This window comes from Cebidichthys violaceus, unplaced genomic scaffold (genome assembly GCF_023349555.1).
Source record: "Cebidichthys violaceus isolate CVI_PGR_0920_01 unplaced genomic scaffold, fCebVio1.0.p SCAF_8, whole genome shotgun sequence".
Lineage (NCBI taxonomy): Eukaryota > Metazoa > Chordata > Actinopteri > Perciformes > Stichaeidae > Cebidichthys > Cebidichthys violaceus.
Window position 1 is genome coordinate 11,209,290 of NW_027176964.1, and position 21,180 is coordinate 11,230,469.

The window sequence follows — 21,180 nt, forward strand, 5'->3', positions numbered from 1 at the left end:
GTCTAAAAGAAGACAAATACTATTCATTAAATTCAACTGGTGTGTTCGCAGTAGTTCAGCAGGGTTTTTTTCCATCAGCAACGACTTATCTACTAAGTAGACCTGCGATCACACACCAGAAATCCCCACACTGACAGCTCGCAACGGAGGGCCAGGCGAGCCGAGGAGCCTCTGCTGGGCCGTCTCATGGTCTAAATTTAAAGCTGTCCCAGCCTTAAAAGGTCCTGACGGTGTCTGGTGCATTCTGCCGAGTGGCAGCATTATTTTTGTTCAGTGGACTGCCGTCCTGTCCGCTGCCCTCACCCTGCTGCTTTCCCCGGATCTCAACTTGCTTTTGCTCCTTTTTGGAATAGCGCACCCTTTCTCTCATTTTCAACTGCGGCGGATTGGTGAATTCTTAGTTTTGGTGAGTGATGTATATGTATATTTCTTTATTAACAAGTTTGTCTCTAATACTGAGGAATTGTTCTGGTTTATGTCCTGTGCACATATTTTTAAAATCATGAATCAGTAAGGCCCGAGGCCTTTCTTTCAACCTCTTTATTGTTATTATTTGTTTGAATAATGTGATTTAATTCAGATATTTCCATGTCCCTTATACTAACCAGGTTATAGGTAATTTATATCTACGGTGTCCTTGTAGTTCAGACTGCATGTGTCATTGAAGTGAAATGTCATCCTAAAAGTATTGCTAATCTTTCCCATTAACATTCACTTAACTTTAAACGTTTCTATGACTCAGATCTTCTCTGTGAGAACTCTGTGCCCTCATTTCTCCAGTTTACTTTTTGTATCTCTTTACAAATCACACACACACGCACACACACACCACATGCTGCCTGTTGTAAGAGTTGCTCAAGGACATAAGTCTATTGTCATAATAAACTGCAGATCTTACCTGATTGATCTGAGTAGACATGATGACATGGCCCTGTGCCCAGTGTGAGCTGCTCATGTTTTCAAGCTGTATAACTTGAGCAGCATAGAGCTGAAAATTATTGAAAATGTATCTGCAACAATCTTGATAATTAATTTGGTCATAATTCCAGAACTTCTCTCTCAAATGTGAATATTTGCTTGTTCTTCATGACAGCTGAATACCTTTGGGCCTTGGACATATGGTCGACCAAAACAAGCAGTTTGAATATGTCAACTCTGGCTTCTAGAAAGTGTGGGGGAGGGGTATTTATTTTTACTTATAAACCAAAGGACTATTTAATTCATCAACAAAATAATCAACAGCTTTAGTACCTAACAGAGTGTTACATCTGTTAGAGTTATATTTATATTACATGTATGTCTAGACTATTGATTAAAGCCTTACATTTGGATGTTCTCATCAGTCACTGGATTACATCACTCCACGTGTAGTTTTCAATTTCATCACAAGTTCATCACTTCTAGAATTCCACCTCTGGAGGTGATTGTAATGTCATTTTTAAAGACACAAAACTAATATGTAGAGTGTAAAGAAAATCAATGTGTATTACCCTGCTGCTTCTTCACTTAACACATTAGAAGTAGATCTTAACCAACGCCATCATAATAACTTTACCATCTCTAATACCTAATCACCATCTCCTGGCTTAAACTAACCCCCAATACAGAAATCAGTTTGTAATGATAACAATGAGATTGATTCACAGAGCTGGTTAAGTAAAGAACGGTCAACATATAAGTTGGCGGAGTGACCCTCAGGATGTCAGCATCATTACAAGTGACGCAGAAGCTGCAGCAGCAGCAGCAGCAGCAGCAGCATCAGTATGAGAGCAGCTGTTACCTGAGCTCCAAGTCGTCTGTTAAACAGCAGTCGTTCTCCACATACAAGACCACCAGCCGTCGGTAAGAGGATGGGAGTGACGCAGGCGAAAGATCCAAAATACTTATGAGATGGTTGATATTTGAAAACTATAATAAAAAATAAAAATGGGGTTCGCTTAAAGCAACCTGCCACTTCCATAACTTTGGAAGTGGTGAATGCATTCAAGCGGACCTCTTTCAAATATTCAACACTGTACTTTGGCATCTGGTGTGAAGTGTGTTCAGCAGCAGAAGAGAAAAAAAAACAAAAAACCATGCAGCTCAAAGTGTGTTTTTATGTAGAGCAGGTGCTGACTCTCTACTTGTCTTCATCTGCTCATACAGTTGATGTTCAACTTTTGATGCTGTCAGGGTTTTGTATTTTTATAAGAACACACGTTGTTCTCCCTCAGGCTGTTGCAGAACGGCCCATTTTAAAGTTTCAAGTCAACTCTCACTTCTTTATATGTATCAAACCTCTGTTAATTGTGTTTCTCACGTTGGTAACTACTAAATTCTACGTAGCAATAGTATTGTGCTCATATTTGACAGAAAGAGCACATTATGTTTATTTACTTCAGTCTTAGACTAGTATGGAGCTAATTAGCAGCTGTATTGAAATACAGTAATCCAAATCCCAGTGAATGCACAAAGACAATAACAACACAGCTGAAACAATTAGTCAGTAAATTGAAAGTTGATCAACAACGTTAAACCAGCAACTATGTTTTATGATGAATTGATCATAAGCATTGCTGATTTTGTGTTTCTTTGTTTTCTATACTATTGAATGAAATATCTTTGGTTTTTGGACTGTTGATTGGATAAAATAAGCACATTGAAGACGACATCATAATAAATGCACCATGCATTTTCACTGCTTTCGCATATTTTAGAAACCAAAGAGTTTGATCAGTCATTTGAAGAAGTAGTTGTCAGATTAATAAATAATATAAATAATTGTTATAGAGAGATACACATGTAGATATTTACACTTTCCAGCCTTCATTTTCATTTTATAAAACTGGTCTGCTGCAGGAATAAATATTTTGTTTTGTGACATTCTGTGTTGGAATCAAATGAGGCTTGATCAAAGTAAAGTCTAGTATAACTCTATGGAACACAACACCTTAGAGTCATTTGTATGTGGTGTCAACACATAATATTGTCAGAGTCTCTTTGTCCTTCAGGCTGCAGAGCTCAGTGTACACGTTGGAACCATGAGAGCTTTCTAAACAGGGGTCAGGGAGGGAATGTCAGCTGTAGTGGATGGCTGCCAGATATATTCATGGACAGTAAAGCTATTTCTGTAGGCAGGACATGAGACGTTGCCATTAGGCCAACTGTAAAGACACTGTATAGAAGTCATGAAACGGTCGTACTTCGTACTTCGACGTTTAATAGTTAATAACTCTCGGTAGCCTTGGTCTTAGTCCTAATCGTGGGCCAGTATCCACATTCACTCGCTAATTTGACGAGTCAGTGTTATTACCTTTAAATATTTGTAACTAGTACACCTTGTTTCTGTTAGAAAGTTTCCAATGTGTTTAGATTAACACCTACTTCAGCTTCTCAGGCTGCTTTTATCAGCAGTACAACTTTTTATACCTTTTGACTTCCTTATGCACTCGACATAGACTACCTTTCAACACACCTGGTGAGTCAGCAGTATATGAATAACTTTTTGACACTACAGAGACCCTCTATGAGACTCTCTCCATCTGTCTGCCTCTGCTGTGCGTTCTGCCCCTTCCATCGACTTGATCCGGAAGAGAGTTAATCAAAGCCACTTTCTGCCGCTACTCCTCTAGGCCCAATGGATAGACTAGGGCAGACTTGGAAGAGATTATGAATGAAAGCAGAGCTTTAGAAATGAACCTTTCCGACCCGCTGCATATCCACCAGTTCCGGCTCCACTTATAAACCCAGCTGACAATAGAGAGGCCTGAGAGGCTGATGGGTAAATGAGTCAGAGTGTAATATGGGTCAGCTTCCTTCGAGGATGGATAGAAATACATCTTCCATTTCTGTCTTTATATAATCAGCACACTTCAGTACTAAAGTTTTATAAATGAAGAGAGGCAGTATGTCAATGTTGAGTATTTTTTTTAATTTTTAGATTTCACAGCAGCTTTGCATTCTTTCTGTTAGGTTTCTTTTACCTCATTTCATGTCATTATGAGCATTATGGTGCATACTATCCGAGTTACATTTAAATTACTTGGTACTAGTTCAATTAACTACATGCATGTGTGTAATGTTTTTTATTCTCCCTTTTCAATTTAGCCAAAGGTTCATCTTTGATTAAATAGAACAAAATCAGCTCAATCGACAGTAATTCCTATCGGATTTTAGTTTGTAACACTTATCTGCGTAGACTGCAAGAGTTTAATCAATAAATAAAGTTAGTTACAGGAAGGTATATTCAATCAAAGAATAACACTGGCAACATTTTTAATTTACACAAAAAGCATAAAATCACCAAAAGAATATCAGTCCCTGAGTACGGTCCCTCAGCTCCTCAGCCCATCTGTTACTACTGACGACATAAATCTTTGAAAATGAACAACAAATATATCGTTACTGAGAGACTTAGTTATTTCCTAAAACAGCTGGGTATTGTAGTTTGAAGCAAATGTTAATTAAACAAGAACAAAGAGTATATTTGTTGGTGACTTTTTTGAACTGCAGATGAATACACGTTAGTATTATAGCAGCAGAACTGTGTTTATAACATTGAGTCAAACTAAACCACAGTGCCCATATTCATATTCAATGATGAAACGTGTCGCCCAGTGAACAACAATGGATGTTTATGGTGCTGAGGTATAAGTTATATCAGACTTTGGCTGTACAGACAATACTAATAGTAGGATTAATTCATTTATGGCAATCATAGGATTTAAAGACAATAAGAAAAACACAGAATATTATTATCCTTATCCTTTAAGACACAATGTGGCTTTTATGCAGAAAATAGTGCACCATTCACCATATGGAAATACCTTATGATGTAAGTTGTTGTTTGTAGTGCAAGTGACTGTTGTCTCTCATCTCTAAGCCAGAAGACCATTGTGAAGACAAAGAAGGGGCAGGAGGTTAAACTCAGCCCACTACCCAAGAGAGCTAAACGCACCTACCTGGCGATGGACACGGACAAGGAAGTTATCGGCTATGTCATTCCCGTATTTAGAGCCAAGTGAGTGCGGACGCTGCAAAACACAACTGATTTGATGTCCTTAACTGCAAAGTAATCGACACCACTGGTGCTGAACATTGATGATGTACATTTTTATTGCAGTTATTGACACTAAATTATATATTTTCCGATCTTACTGTAAGTGTGAACTGCGCTCACATGTTGGTGGTTTGTTGTGCGCCAGTCATGAGGTTGTTCGCGGTCTGATGGAGGCCCAGGAGGAGGAGGTCATGGAGGAGGGCATTAACTATGTGGCCATGAGGAACCTGTTTGTCAGGGAGGCCAGGGAGGCCGTGGACGTTAAAGTGGAGAAGACAACCAGAACAATGCATATCAGGGAGTCCGTCGGACGTATGGAGTTAAGCAGGACGGTAAATCCTCATTTCTTTGTGAATTTGCAATAACAAGGTTGTGTCCATTTTCCAAAAATAATCAGGTTTCTCACATGAAGCCTACAAATGCTCATGAGCTTGACAATGTGGTGCTTCACTCTCCTGCTGTAGATGGAGGAGTGGGCAGAGTTCCGTAAGAAGATGAACCCAGACAGCCTGACACACCTTCCAGAGTTCATCATCAAGCCCCGCGGACAGACTGTCTGGGAGGGCAAGACTGTCAAGCTGCATTGCACTGTGGCTGGATGGCCTAAGCCCAGGATTGCCTGGTGAGATACGCTTCCAAGTTCACTGGTCCCCGCCTTCTCTGAGTCACAAGAAAAAAGACGCTGATGAGAGGCGATCAGTCATGTGTGTGTCATTGAGAAGTTTCCATCCAAAAGCTCTCGTCATTGGCCAAATCTATTTTGCACCGCCGCGACCTGAACACACAATCCTCTGCAATTACACTTTACAACGGTAAAAATAAACTGTCTGTCTTTCTTCTGTCTTCAAGGTACAAAAACAACGTGATCATTGATGCCAAGGCCCACCCCGAGAAGTACACAGTCGAGAGCAGTTACAACATGCACTCCCTGGAGATCAAGAAGTAGGTAGTCGTTAAGCTCACGCGGCGCGGTGTCAGTTAGAATTAATGAGATGTGCCAAAAATGTACATTTCCCCAAACTGAATGTTTCATTTTGGAAATAATCTGAAGAGTGATAAATGCAAATGAGTTTCCAGTACTCAGCTTGTCTTCCATGTTTTTATTTTCAGCTGTGATTTCATCGACACTGCTCAGTATCACGCCTCTGCCCTCAATGTGAAAGGAGAAGCTTCTTGTGTGGCGACTATCGTTGTCAAAAGTAGGTAAACCATTTTGTCTTGTCCGTCTTCTCTGTAGCTGCTCTCGTCTCCTCTGGTTAGAGGCCTAAATTTGAAGTAGAGGTTTAAATTGACACCACTGGAAACATGGTCTTACAGTTGTGTCTGGTCACGATCTGGTTTTAGATTTAGATTTTTGTTAACTGTTTTATTTGACTGAAATCTTTTGTTACTGATACAAGATGAATGAAGGATATATTTCTCTGCAGGATTCCAAGAGGGTGAGGAAGTGGGCCCGCTTGATCCCAAACCACGTGAGTCCATGTGATTAGTTCACTAATCAACATTTTTATACAAAACAATGGAAAAATGTCAAATGTATAAAGGCATTTCTCATAGTTACAAAACTCCAGTCCCCGTCAATCTCTGTGTTTTAACGTCTTTTTTAGCAAACAAGCTCTAAAAACTGATAACTTACCTGCTCAACATCAAATGGCAGACGTACAAAGTTAGCGACTAGCAGCTGAACACACTTTATTATTTAAAGCTAGAGAGCCAGATATGTTTTACATAGGAGTTGGTGGAGACCAAAACAGAGCTAAAAGGAGAGTAAATGTTGGACTTGCATTCATCGGGTGAAAAAAAACACAGCTTCAATTGAATGATTATGTCATTTACCATGAGGAAATAATATGTCAATGTTGTGTTCCAAAAAGCAAATGAATGAAGGTTTAATGTTTTAATAGTACTGTATTTAATTTCTTTATTTTACCTCTGCAGATGGTTTCTGCGCTGAGCATGGCGTCACCTTTGAAACAACCATCATTGACAAATTCGAAGTGGCCTTTGGCAGGGAAGGCGAGACATTGAGTGTGGGCTGCACTGTCATCATTTATCCCACTGTGAAAAAATACCAGCCTGAGGTTGTGTGGTCCAGAAACTGTAAGTAGAGAAAGAACAATGGAAATAGCATTTGAACCTGTTTTAATTAATCCACTCTATGTAGCCATTCTCACGTCTTTTGTGTTTGACTGCTCCCATCAGCCGTCCCCCTGAAGCCCTCTAAATGGGTGCACAGCCATTGGTCCGGGGAACGAGCCACCCTCACACTCGTCCACCTCAACAAGGAAGACGAGGGCATGTACACCCTGCGTGTCAACACCAAATCTGGCTTTGATACCTACTCTGCTTACGTGTATGTCAGAGGTAAGGTGCCTGATAGAAGCTTTTCGAGCTTCTTTTGTTTTGCATTTCATTGAAAATTGAACTTACCCTAAAGTCTGCGCTGATTTATGCAGTTTTGAACAACAGCATTATGTGCAAGGTAAAGCAACGTATTACAGATCACCACACAGACCTGAACCATTTAAGTCTGCTGTGTCTTTAAGTGACACAACGCTCTCTATGAGGTGTTTGGTTTCCTCTGAGGAATGATTCTATATCTGTCTGCGTGTCAGAAAAGTCGCCACAGAGAGTGTGATCTGAAAAGATAATCAGGAGGTTTATGCACAACAGGGAATCTTCAGAATCCCCTTTAATGTTTCCAAGATATAAACTAGTCTTTCATAGTGCTGCCACACATGCTGCACTGTAAAGGCGTAAGTAGGTCAGAAACTGGAAACTGAGTATGTAATGGAGATCAGCCTGATTTAGAAACAGCACTACTCACAAGTGTGTGGTGTGTGTGTGTGTGCCTTTTTGAATATGTGTGTCCTGCTATGCCAGATGCCGATGTGGAGGTGGAGGGGGTTCCCGTGGCCCCCCTGGATGTGCGCTGTCATGATGCCAACAAGGACTATGTGGTGGTGACCTGGAAGCAGCCAGCAGTGGAGGGCAGCAGCTCCATCCTGGGATACTACATCGACAGGTTGGACGGCTTCCTTTATTATGGAAATGATTATTTAGATTCATCTTATTACTTTGATACCCTCCTACATTGGTTTGTTAGATAATTCTGCAGGCACATGGCACAACTCCAAATTCCTTCTATATTTCCGCCAAACTGCCATCTCCACGGATACTAAACTAAAACACCCACGTGTGTTCCGAGCGGTCTCTTGCAGCTCTGTCAGTCAGTCACTGAGATTTACAGTGTTGCTTGTGGTGTTCACAAATCTAACTTACATGTGTTTTCTATGCAGGTGCGAAGTGGGCACTCACCACTGGGCTCAGTGTAATGACGTCCCAGTGAAGTACGCCCGCTTCCCCGTCACAGGACTGGAGGAGGGGCATTCTTATGTCTTCAGGGTGCGGGCCATGAACAAGGAAGGAGTCAGCCGTCCATCCCGTGTCTCCGAGGCCGTGGTTGCCATGGATCCCTCCGACAGAGCCCGCCTCAGAGGTGAGAGACACACCGGAGTCCTGCCGACACACTGCAATAAACAACAACTGCACTTTTTAAAAATATATATATTTTTATTTTCCCCAACAGCCGGCCCCTTAGCTCCTTGGACTGGGATGATCAAGTTCACAGAGGAGGATCCCACTGGTACGTTCTTTTAATGACACAAGGAAAATAAATAGTGTCATAATGTTAGATATTTTAATTTCCAGATGTGTTGGCAGTTAAAAGTGACATGGCCTTTTATACTGACTAATAGGGCTGGGCATAGAACCTCAGTACCTTTTCCGTACTGTCTGAAGTGTCTCTGTATTCTCACGTAAAAACTGAAGTATCAAAAGCTCTGATTTAGAGCTGACCTAGTTCACTGATTCCTTAAATAGATATTTACAAACCTAAATCAAATATTATTCAGACCAAGTTCTTTTATGGCCGTGTGTGAGAGAACAGAGAAAAGTTTGGCATATTTTGTTAAAAGAGTTTTGTAAAAAAAACTGTATAATATTCCTCAAAATAAGGTACGGAAAATAATAATGTTTTGGTATCAGTATGACATTTTCTAGAGTGATAACCAGCCAAAGGGATTTGTACCGACTTTAAGTACAGTCACCTGTTTGAAGCGACTTCTTCTTGACTCCTCAGTGGGAATTGTCCCCGGAGAACCTTCTGATGTTGTGGTCACTGAGGCCACCAAGAGCTACGTGGTGCTCGCCTGGAAGCCTCCAGTCCAGAGGGGTCATGAAGGAGTCATGTATTACATTGAGAAGGTGAGTTGAAAAGGTAGACAGTGATGAGTAGTCACAATCACACATTGTCTCTTTTTAAGCCACAAGCCAAAATAGCTCGGGAGTCACTGCTTTAAACCTGATGCATCAGTAGGGGCTATTTAATTTAATTGTTTCCTCTATTTTGTCTTTGTTAATGGATATGGCATTACTTTTGGCATGGGTGTGAGTTTTATTTCTTACTTTTTTGGAAGTTCAGCCTCAGCTCCTATAATAAGTCCATAATAAACTCTGTAGCCAATACAGAAAATAATATTTCTATATAGTTTTTTGACACAGACATTTTTGTCCCCTAAGGAAATTATAGCGCGGGTAAAGACGTGCCTATGGCCTCTTCTAGGTTATTGTTTGATCATATTACTACTGATATGTGATGACTGTTTTGTTGACGCTTGACCACCCTTTTGCCTTTCCTTTGTTTACTGTACAGTGTTATTTGCTGACATGCTGGCTATCTGTCTACCACAGTGTATCTCAGAGACAGACACCTGGCAGAGGGTGAACACTGGCATGCCAGTCAAGTCTCCCCGCTTTGCCCTGTTTGACCTGGCAGAGGGTAAATCCTACAGTTTCCGCGTGCGCTGCTGCAACTCCGCTGGTGTGAGCGAGCCCTCTGTATCCACAGGAGAGATCACGGTCGGAGATAAACTGGGTGAGCTGGCAAGACCTGCATCTATATTATGTGAAGGTGTCACATGTCATGATATATTGTCCAGCCACATTCCCCCATTAGTTAGTTTAGAGACCGCTGGTCCTTCCTGCATTATGTTCTGTCTGATCCCAATGCATGACGTCCCCAATTAGCTCACTGTAATTAGTCTTACTTCCTTTCTTCCATTTTTCTTACAAACCTCTTTTTTAACAGACCTGCCCTCAGTTCCGGGCAATCCAGTGGCCACCAGGAACACCGACACCTCAGTGGTGGTCTTCTGGGGGGCCTCTAAGGATGTTAAATACCTAGTTGGCTATTATATTGAATATAGCGTGGTGGGCACCGATGAGTGGATGCCTTGCAACAACAAACCTGTCAAGCAGACCAGGTATGTACAGTTAAAGAACATTCTGGGTTCATGAATTCAGTGCTTAAAAATATTAATTGAATTCAAAAGTACACTCCCACAATTTACTCATGGTTGCAGTAAACCAGAAGTGTATTTAAACATTTATTGTTGCTGCTGTCGTGGTTGAAATACATGCTGGGTTGTATTGGTGTTCAAATGTGATAACTTCAATGAAATACTGGTTAAATAATAATGATAACAACAATAATGATAAATGTCTCTGACTTATTTTTTCTTTGATTCTATGTCCATCACCCAAATGTTTAGCAGGCTAAGCCTCTAGCTGTGCTTTAATGTAAAGCCTATGTAGAACTAAAAGTGCAATCTTTTTATTGTCTTTTTGCAGTTGTGTTCAGATAGCAACTCCTCACTAGCGATATTTTTGTCTTTTCATTTATTTGTTTTTGATCAGTTTGGCTGTGTTTTATCATGTAGCATACATTTTGTCAAAGGTGTGTCTTTTTTATTTAATTTTTTTTTAATTTTGGAAGTTCAACCTCAGCTCTTATAATAATTCTATAATAAACTAGCAAAAGCACATATGTCCCCATTTAGACCCATTAAAACAAAAATGTATCCCACATCACACATTCTATTATATCAGGCCTTCAATCTAGAGCCCTGGCTACAAAATAAAAAAAAATAACAATGCATCAAAATCAATGTTGTTGCTAATCCTCTAGGATTTATTATATCAAAGATAATCCAAAACAAAGGCGTTTAAAGGGTTGAAAATGAGTGATTATTTGCTAGTGATGATCATGACGAAAGTTGGTTAAAATATTTAATTCAGTAAAAGTTAGAGAATAGAATATTAGATCAGAATTAGAATTACAATATTTATTTCTAATTTAATGGTAGTTTTTTGACACAGATATTGTTTTCCTCTAAGGATATCAGAGCAGCTTTTTTAAAGTGAGGAACAATGGGTTAGCTCCTATTAGTTCTTGTGTGAAGATAATATGACTCTTAACACTTTGGTCTGAACTGCTTTCAGGTTTGTGTGCCACGGCCTGACTACCGGGTCAAACTGCGTGTTCAGGGTCAAAGCAGTCAACGCTGCTGGGTACAGCCAGAGCTCCTCCAATTCTGATGCCGTGGTTGTGCAGGCTGCCATCTGTGAGTGTCCTCTCAACTCCTCTCCATTATTCACTTTGCCTGTAGCAGCCAAGCTATACTCTCTCCGTCTGCTCCTTCCTCCCAGCTATTTTTAAACATTTATGTATCCAGGGAATGATCGCTGAGAAAGTACATTCATATTTGCTTCAACACATTCAGACACATGACCTGCAGCCCTCTGCTGAGACCCTCTTAACTCATCTTTGTTCATGAAATAACCTTCTTCATCACTTATTTTCCTTTTCCTAACCAAACATTTGTAACCATTATTCTCAGTTATTTTACAGATATAATGTAAGATTATCTTCTGATCGATTAGCTGCCCAAATATCTGCTATATTTCCTGTATATCTAGAGTTTAATCAATGTTTATATGTGGCTGCTGGCTGATACATTTGCATGAGCCTGCCTCACTTATCATCACTAACACTGGATTTTGTCAGTTTGCTGTTCCCTTTTCCTTCATCTTTTAGAGACAAAGTCAAATAAAAAAGTAGATAATGCTTTATAATGCTTTTGCTTTATGCAGGTATTGATTTCTGTTTAGATTTGTTTTTGCTTGAGTTCTGTTTTGCTTTTTGCCAAGGTGAAGGCTAAAGCATTGTGTTCTTAAAGAGCATGAGCCTAATGAGAGACTCGTCTGGCTTTCGGAGATTTTCGTAGCGTGAAAGTTATCCTGCTTCTGGGCTCGAGTGTAAGTACTTTATCTTGTGTGTCCAAAGCATGTAGCATGTTCAACCGTACACTAATGAGAACTAAGATCTATGCAATATTTGGGTAATGCCAGGCCATCTGTATGCGATCATGAATAGGATTTAATTTTTCATGAAAGGGAAAACAAACAAATAGGGTCTGAATAGCTGAAAATGAACTTCTTTAACACACTTCATCATTTTTTTTCTTTTATAATAAATAAAACCTTTTTCCGCAGCCGTCCCTGGAAAGTCCACTGGTGTGACCCAGCTGGAGGCTGTAAAGGACTACATGATGCTGGCCTGGACCGAGCCTGCTAGCAAAGGAGGAGCAGATATCAAGGGATACTTTGTGGACTACAGGACTGTGAAGGGAGGTGTTGTTGGAAAATGGCATGAAATGAACCTCAAGGCATTGACTACTACCTCCTATAAAGTAAGTTTGCTTATTTTAGACACCCGTGGATCAAATTTCCAATTAAATTGTTTTGGTTTTTCTATGAATGAAGGCCTTTGAAGTTTGAACCTTTTTTTTTTTTTTTATGAAGCTCAAATTAGTTTATCTACTTGGTGATTTATTAACATTTGCCAGCCCAAAACAGGTATTTCAATTCTTTCTCATTATCTGCATTTTGTGTCTTTTAGGCTGAGAACCTGAAGGAGAACGTCTTCTACCAGTTCCAGGTGCGCGCTATGAACATGGCAGGTGTGAGTAAAGCCTCTCTGCCTACTTCAGCTCTGGAGTGCAAGGAGTATACCCTTACTGTGCCAGGTAAAGACAGTAATAGCCTATTCATGGGATCATCAGAATACAATTAAAAATGTATTTTGTGCAATGCCAAAATGTATTATATACTTTAAAAAACAATGTAACCTGCAATCCATTCCAATAGATATATTTGAATTATAAAAATACAGTAGAAATGACTTGTATAGAAAATACACATGGATTTGTATTCCTTTCTTGAAAAGCTCACTGTCTTGAAAATCTGTGTCAAATATATTTTCTTTACAGTGTTCCATTACAGCTTGTTTGAGAACATTATCTCTATTTATGCTACAAGGTCCTCCTGTTGGTCTTCATGTGCTGGAGGTTCGTGACACCTCTGCCGTGGTCCTGTGGGAGCCGCCTGCATTCGATGGCCGCACTCCTGTCAATGGCTACTATTTGGACGTCAAGGTGGCCTCTGCCGGAGAGGAAGGCTGGAAGGCTGCTCACGAAAAGACCAACAAGATGAAATACATGCAGGTGAGGATGATGAATAGATTGTTTTTTTGGATCTTTACTGAAATGCAGTTATTTACCTTTTGAACAACATGCGTGCGTCTCCATGTGATGTATGAATTGTGAAATAATGAGGACGGCGTTCTTTTAACTATCCATCCCCTCGACTCCTGTCGTGCCGATTCAGGTGACGGGGCTGAAGTCGGGTACATCCTACGTCTTCCGTGTGCGTGCTCAAAATCTTGCTGGAGTTGGAAAGCCCTCAGCAGCCTTAGGTCCAATCCTGGCCCAGACTCGCCCTGGTGAGTGTGATTGTTATGTAACTCACACATTCAGTTGCATGGTGTTCCTACGCAGGTCTGGAAGAGTAGGGAAAATGTCTATTTCTCAATACTCATAGATTAATAAACTTTTTGTAGAGCTCAGTGATGCACTCACTGTAACCATGTTCTCTTTTTTCCTCAGGCACCAAAGAGATGTATGTGGATGTTGATGATGATGGTGTGATCTCTATGATCTTTGAGTGCTCTGAGATGAAGCAGGGCTCTGAGTTTGTTTGGTCCAAGAATTACCAGACTATGACAGACACCTCTCGCCTGACTATTATCACTGAAAAGGGCAGGTAAGTGTCCTTTGTGTTCAGATGCAACGCACAGGGACCAAATTGACACTCTCGCTCTTGTTCCAGGCTTGTGTGCTAAGGCAATGTTTTCCTCATACTTTGTCCCCCGCCACATGTCCTCATCTCCAGGTCCAGAGCTATCTTCAACAGTCCCTCCCTGGAGGATCTGGGCACCTACTCCTGTATGGTCACCAACATTGACGGCTTCTCCTCCAGCTACACACTCACCGAGGAGGGTGAGTCAGCCCACACTGTTGGCATCCCGGCTCTTGTGCGCTTTAAACTTGATTTACTTGTTATTTGTTTGGGTGACGTTAGTGCTAAAGGTGTGAGGAGGGCTTGAAGGACTGTCTCTGTTATCCTGTTTCAACAGCTGCATCAAATTGACCTCTGTTACACTCTGGTGTATATGTGTTTGTCTGGAAAGTTGTCTCAAATTATTCCGTGAGTGTCTGTCAAAGTTGTTGTCAGAGCCAGGGTTGTACTTGATAGTGAGTATTTTTGTCGGCATTAATAATGTTCTCTTATAAAATACTGTCAGGCTAGTAGTGGAGGAGTTGATGCTGAAGGGTTTTGACATTGACCCATTTTGTTGCTGTTGTTGTTGTTGTCACTTGACAGGTCTCAAGCGTCTTCTGGACATCAGCCAGGACCACAAGTTCCCCAGTGAATATCTCACCATCATGTCACATAAACTGCTAACACCACGTTTTCTTTTATCACTTATCAAGACGTTAGATTTTATTTATCAAGTGCAAATACAGTTTTAAGATATAGTTGAGGAATTAGAATAACCATCAATGTGCTCCATAAACACAGGTTTCACTCAGAAATTGTATTTACCGAGCCTTTGTTACTTACATAATTCAAAAATGTGTTTTTTATCAGTTATTCCCTTCAAGAGTGAAATGGCCATGCAGCTGTTGGAGAAAGGTCGCGTGCGTTTCTGGACTCAGGTGGAGAAATGCACTTCGGCCTGCCAAGTGGAGTATGTCTTTAATGATGTCATCGTTACTCAGGGACAGGTAGGAATCATGACTTGCAGTCATGTCGTCCTAGTTTTAGTTGGAAATCGTCTTCCATAAACTGATTCATCGGGGTTTCTCTGTGTGTTTGTGCTTCCAGAAATACACAATGAACTTCGACAAGTCCACCGGCATCATTGAAATGTTCATGGACTCTCTGGAGATCACCGATGAGGGAACATTCACCTTTAACCTGGTGGATGGCAAGGCTAAGGGTACAACCAGTCTGGTGCTCATTGGAGATGGTAAGTCCTCAAATGCAGTTTTTACTTCCATTTATATTACAGATCTTCCATCATATTAGTTTGACTTGTGGGTATGGAATAGACACCCCAACCAACAGATTACCTTTGAAGGCTACAAGCTCAAAGCCGTTCTCTACTGGGTGTGTAGCATTTGCTGCAGTTAAAGTATGTGTCCATTGAGAGGCAGCAGAAGACCACCTTTCCTCACTGTCATGTCTGTCAGCTGATTTTTCTGATGCACTTCTTGCTATACAGAGTTCAGGGAGGTTCAAAAGAAGTCAGAATTTGAGAGGGCAGAATGGGTCAGGAAACAAGGTAAGGGATCTTACTTTTCCTTTATACAAGTTAAACACGAATTGCACAAGTATGTTTTGTAATCATTTCTCTTTAACTATCCACAGGTCCTCACTTTGTCGAGTACGTTGGGTTCACTGTTACTCCAGAATGTAATGTGCTGTTGAAATGCAAGGTAAGAAAAGTGACTGAATGAGCATCACAAATGGTTGCATTGTAGGCGACATAACTTAATCCGGTATCTCTTGGTTCCCTCCACAGATAGGAAATGTCAGACCAGAGACTGAGATCACCTGGTCTAAGGACTGCATTGAGATTGCAGAGGGTGATGAGAACGCTAAGAAAATCGAGAGAAAGGACAGCGATCTGACCTTTAATATCGGAAAGGTCAGCCCATTAGACTGAGGCTGTACATTGTGATGAGTCGTGAGCTTTATGAGTATAGAGCTAAAAGCATCGCTTCTGATGCAGTTGTGCTTCCATCGTAGACCTAGACTAGATGCTAGGCTGCCAACCATCCCTCTCTGACACACAGAATCATAAATGATGAAACACTTTTTAAAATGTTCACGTTCTCGAGTCCTGCTGGAGTGCTGCTGGAGTCAGCACGTCAGCATGTCGTACGTGGGAGTTAGAGTAGACGCATTGGGTACAACTGACTCTATTTTGGAGCTTTTGCCTTTAATTCTTATTCTGATATTGTACATTTTGATATTATTAACTTATAGGTCATGCTTTTCAACATTTATGCCCATATAGTGTAAATACACTATATGGTTTATCTGTTTGATTCATTCATAAACACTTAATTTCTAACACTATTCAATTTAACTCCTCTGGCCAATTTACTCAAACATTTTAAAACTGGAAAGCTGTTTTTTTATGGTATTCAGGGCCAATGCAGTTATATTGATGTTTCAAGGTACCTGTACGTTGAAACTATATAAACATCACTCATAAAGAGAGGGTTGGTGTCATTGCATGAGCTCAGGAGAGGTGGCCTGTCCATCGCCACTCCTGTCAGCCACACTCGCATTAACTGGCTTATGTGTCTGATTCACAGTGGGTTATTAAGCAGGAGAAACCGAAAAGAAAAGAAGGGGAAAAGCCAACTGCAGAGGCTGTTCCCCCACCGCCAAGACCCAAAGTCTGGACATAGTCCTTGCTGCCATAAGTTCTATAATTTGTCTGTGTGTCCTCTACCTCTCACCTTTTTCATGTTTCCCTTTTAACGCCTGTAGCATCCTGGGCAGGAGAAAAGCTTGCCTTTTCTGCCTAGTTGGTTTCTGTCTGACTGTTCTACCGTCTATTATATGTCCCAAGATCTATACTGTATTTCCCTCTGTTTGATTTAGAAGGTAATTCATGGCTGCCTCAAGGATACTAAAATTGCTTTTACTTCAAACTCTAGATCTCCAAGGCGGATGCAGGTACTTACGAAGTCTTCCTGAAGGACGACAGAGGCAGAGATAAGAGCATCTTCAATCTGACGGACGCAGGTAAAGTCTCTTTCATGAATTTTGTGAGTTGAACAAGTGGTGCTGTCAGTCTTGCACAAAAAAAAGGTGATTCATTTCTGTTCGCATCCTTTTTTTTAATCCCCAGGATACCAAGCTGTAATGAATGAGCTGTTCAGGGTTATTGGTGAGTCATTAAACGTCACGCTTCAAGCAGCAATGACGCACCACACACTAGAAAAACACCAGCAGAATGTGCACATGTATAATATTCTTCCACTGCATGAACTATTAAATGCTAGACTGAAACATTTAATGATTTGAAATATATACTTATTTAATTAATATTAAATGATATACCATGAATCCATATGGTTTCCATGGCCAAACACCTGCCTTTTATTCTCTTCCCTCCAGCCAACTCCTCCTCTGATATCAAAGTCACCAGTACTGAACATGGCATCATCCTCTACTCCACGGTCACATATTACAATGAGGAACAGCGTGTTGGTTGGCTCCACAAGTATGTAAACACAACCTCATTCACCAACATATTTGACGTCCTTTTCTATCTCCTGTGTGGCATATACATGTGCACTTGTCATGAAATACACAGGCACACACAAGTATGAACACAACCCGTTCAAAGTGTGTATCTTAATGCAAATGTTACTAAACTTGGATCCTGAATTTAATAAAATAAATAAAATACGCCTGTATTTACACTATGTGAAATCATTTTTTAAAGTGTTATAAAATAGTTGCTTCGCTTATTTTTTTAAATTTTTATTAGGGACAACACAAATTAACACAATGTAAATCAATGCTAATTTTCCCCTGCAGTTTTTGGGTAGGTTGATGTTATACATTAAAATAAAAGAAGACATACAAAAATCAGACAGAACAACATCAAAGCACATATACTGTAAAGAAAACCCAGTAAAATCAATTAAAATACAGACAACTTTACAATAAACTAAACATCCTAAAAGACCAAAAAGATGTATTGTCAATAAGAAAAGGTGAAGCACAAATTCTATCAATAAATAGATCAAATATCATGTTGGCATAGTTGTTTCTTCAAGTCCAAGTCTCTCAAAATAGTTGGTAGTGTTTTCCAGCCATGTGATGCTCGGAAACAAACAGCTTTTTGTCAAAGACCTTCAAATGTGTCAAATCTCACAAGGTTTTAGGGTGGTTTTTTACGTGTCTGTAACCAATTAGGAAAGAAATTGAGGGAGAATCATTGCATTCATAATAATTTTTTTTCCACTTCCATTGCTAATTATTTTCTGGTGACTAATGTCGCACTGTAAGAAATTGTTTAAATTGGACTATTTTGACTATAATTGTCAATCCCTGTGCATAATCTTTTCACAACCTATATGAAAACAATCCACAGATGGGGACAAAATCTCACCGACTGCTACTGATGCAGGTCACATGTATCAGATCTCTCTCTCTGGTATAATACAAGGATGACTGTGCAGACTCTAAGCTCTCATGTCTGAATCTTGCATTTCAGTGCACAGACCAGTTTTAATTGATCTCTGTGTTACCCATTTCTCCATTAGAGATGCTAAGATTGCCGCCTCAGAGAGAGTTAAGTCTGGAGTCACAGGAGAGCAGCTTTGGCTTAAGATCAATGAGCCCACTGAGAAGGACAAAGGCAAATACACCATGGACGTCTTCGATGGCAAGGACGGTGTGAAGAGAGTCTTTGAACTGACTGGCAAGGGTGAGTGGAACTTTTCAAACAAGGAAGATGTTGGATGTTGTGCTGAAAAGTCCCATTTACTTTGGCTATTTTGTATGTAACTATTAATAATGATATGTTGATCTTCTTCTGGTGCAGCATGGGAAGAGGCATTTGAAGAATTCCAAAAACTCAAGTAAGTAAATAAACTCATCTGACTCAATTCTTCTGTTGTGTAATTCTGTCAGAAGAGGATGTTTACACAAAGAAATACTAACTGTCATCACAAACTTAAAATAGACTATGTGTACTTTGTGAGTTCTTTCAGAGGCACTCAAAATACATTTCCTGGAATTGTATGGCTTTTAGAATACAAAATGTTTGCAACCTTTCTGCCCTGTGATATCATTTTAAGATGCTTCTGACAATGTCCGTCTCCTTCCTTCTTTCCTTCTTTCCTTCCTTCCTTCCCTTCGTAGGGCGGCAGCAATCGCCGAGAGAAGTAAGTGGTTGTTTGTTCTGGGTTTCTCCCATGAGACGTGATGTAACATTTCTTTGGCCGTAAAAGCTATTTCAGTTTTACTATCATTTTAAACTTGGGTTCAGTGGCATCAGAGATACAAAGAGTGTGTTGGTCATCTTATTGTCAAGATCTCATTCAAGGGAAATGGTTTTCCAGGAGATTTAAGTTGCTATATTTCTTGAAGAAAGGACATTTCAAGCCAAAACTTATTTGAAATATCAATAATGCATAGAGTAGAGTTAAAATATTGTAATAGGTTTTTATGAAGGCTGGTTCACTTACCAGTTCAGTCAGTTTTGGTTAATATTATGTTGTCAACAGGCAACTGCTCCACAGGTTGACTGACTGACTGATGGTTGACATTTGCTTCTTGGCTGACTCTTTGTGTTTCTTGTTTAGATCGCGCTCGTGTTGTTGGAGGCTTGCCAGATGTGGTTGCGATCCAAGAGGGCAAGGTAAATATATTAGATATTCAGCGTGTTAATACACTCTCTGTCTCACCTTCTTCTTTCTTTTTCGTTATCACATTGATTGGAGCGTCTCTTTCCTGTGAACTCTGTGGAATCCAGATTTGTATGACACACATTAAACCCATGCAATCCTCTTATTCCCTTCAGTCCCTGAACCTGACTGGCAATGTCTGGGGCGAGCCCGCACCTGAGGTGAGCTGGAGGAAGAACGACAAGGAGCTGGTAACTGACGAGCGCTACAAACTCAAGTTCGAGGCAGGCAAGTTTGCCAGCATCACAATCGCCGCCGTCACCACGGCTGACTCTGGCAAATACGCCCTCATGGTCAAGAACAAGTACGGCACAGAGGCTGGAGAGTTCACCGTCAGCGTCTACAACCCAGAGGATGAGGAGAACAAGGAGGGGAAGAAAGGCTAAAAAAAGGAGAATGCAGTGTAATGAAATAAAGCAGAACAGATGAAGGACTGGGTTATCTCCAAAGCATTTTTACCCCGGCACATGCCGGTGCACTGAGCAGTTTAAATAAATGATTAATACAACTGCTTCCTCGTGCCTCTTTCATGTGCTGGGCTAAAGAGCTTTGGGCATTGCTTGTCGCGGAGGAAAACAATGAATGTGATTCAGAGAAGGAAATAGTGTGCTTAGTAGTTGCTTGACTTGTCTTCTGTCACTTCTGACCAGTAGATGTAATGTTGAATCATTAATCTTTGTTTTAGCAATGAAAGCCAGCAAAACAAAACACAGTTTTATTAAAACTATGACAGTGTTACATCTGGAAAACCTTTGATCTCTGAAACCAAGTCAAGTTATGCAATGTAAACAAATAAAGGAAAAAAAAACTGATGTCATGAACTTCCTACCAGCTATTTGCTTTGTATTGTGAGAGATTGGAAAAAAGGTGTCAGTGGATATGTCATATGCTTCATGTGTAGAGCTCTTGGTGTTTATCTAAGCAGGTATTATGTTTAAATAGTACTGTGTGCATGTGTGTTATTTGTCGTTGATGTACTGTTTGCAAGCGTCTATGAATAGAACAGTTTGTAGGAGAGGAGGGGCAGGTAAACCCTGATGTTCAGCAGAATAGATCAAACAACTTGGTAGTTTAAACGGGTTCATTTAGGATTCCAGACACAGCCTACATGTTGGACAGGCATGACCTGCATGCCTTTGGAGGTCTTTCAACAGAACTTGTGAGCGACAGACGCTGTCATAGAAATGTGTTCGAAGAGAGAGGGGAATGTTGTATTTCCAGTCCAATATAATGAAAATCTAAAGATAAACTGCTCTGCAGCATTGTTTGGTTGTGTGTCTAATTGACAAGTTAAACATACGACTGTTTTCCCTTCAGGTCACTCCTTGTAATAAATGCACACATGCTTTGGGGAGGTTGCCCTTTGTCTTTACATCATTTTCCCATATTAAAAGTTCA

At 40.4% G+C, this 21,180-nt stretch overlaps 1 protein-coding gene across 2 annotated transcripts; it reads left to right on the plus strand.

The window, feature by feature from the left end:
- The first annotated feature begins 315 nt into the window (after positions 1–315).
- myom1a (myomesin 1a (skelemin)) lies at positions 316–21,134 on the plus strand. Of its 2 annotated transcripts, XM_068738031.1 has the most exons (37): positions 316–406; positions 1,647–1,842; positions 4,862–4,999; positions 5,184–5,370; positions 5,503–5,660; positions 5,888–5,980; positions 6,149–6,237; positions 6,466–6,510; positions 6,977–7,138; positions 7,241–7,402; positions 7,922–8,063; positions 8,338–8,537; positions 8,628–8,684; positions 9,180–9,304; positions 9,791–9,974; positions 10,188–10,362; positions 11,381–11,502; positions 12,434–12,630; positions 12,840–12,966; positions 13,259–13,443; positions 13,607–13,721; positions 13,885–14,041; positions 14,171–14,277; positions 14,663–14,707; positions 14,930–15,066; positions 15,167–15,311; positions 15,567–15,626; positions 15,713–15,780; positions 15,867–15,992; positions 17,017–17,104; positions 17,211–17,249; positions 17,480–17,585; positions 18,637–18,800; positions 18,918–18,954; positions 19,238–19,260; positions 19,681–19,736; positions 19,899–21,134. In XM_068738031.1, the coding sequence occupies exons 2-37, from the start codon at positions 1,700–1,702 to the stop codon at positions 20,166–20,168; spliced, it is 4,434 nt and encodes a 1,477-aa protein (XP_068594132.1). In that variant the 5' UTR covers positions 316–406; positions 1,647–1,699; the 3' UTR covers positions 20,169–21,134. The 2 variants fall into 2 exon arrangements, with proteins under 2 accessions (XP_068594132.1, XP_068594133.1); XM_068738032.1 differs by lacking the exon at positions 1,647–1,842 and having other exon boundaries at positions 317–406.
- Positions 21,135–21,180: the final 46 nt, after the last annotated feature.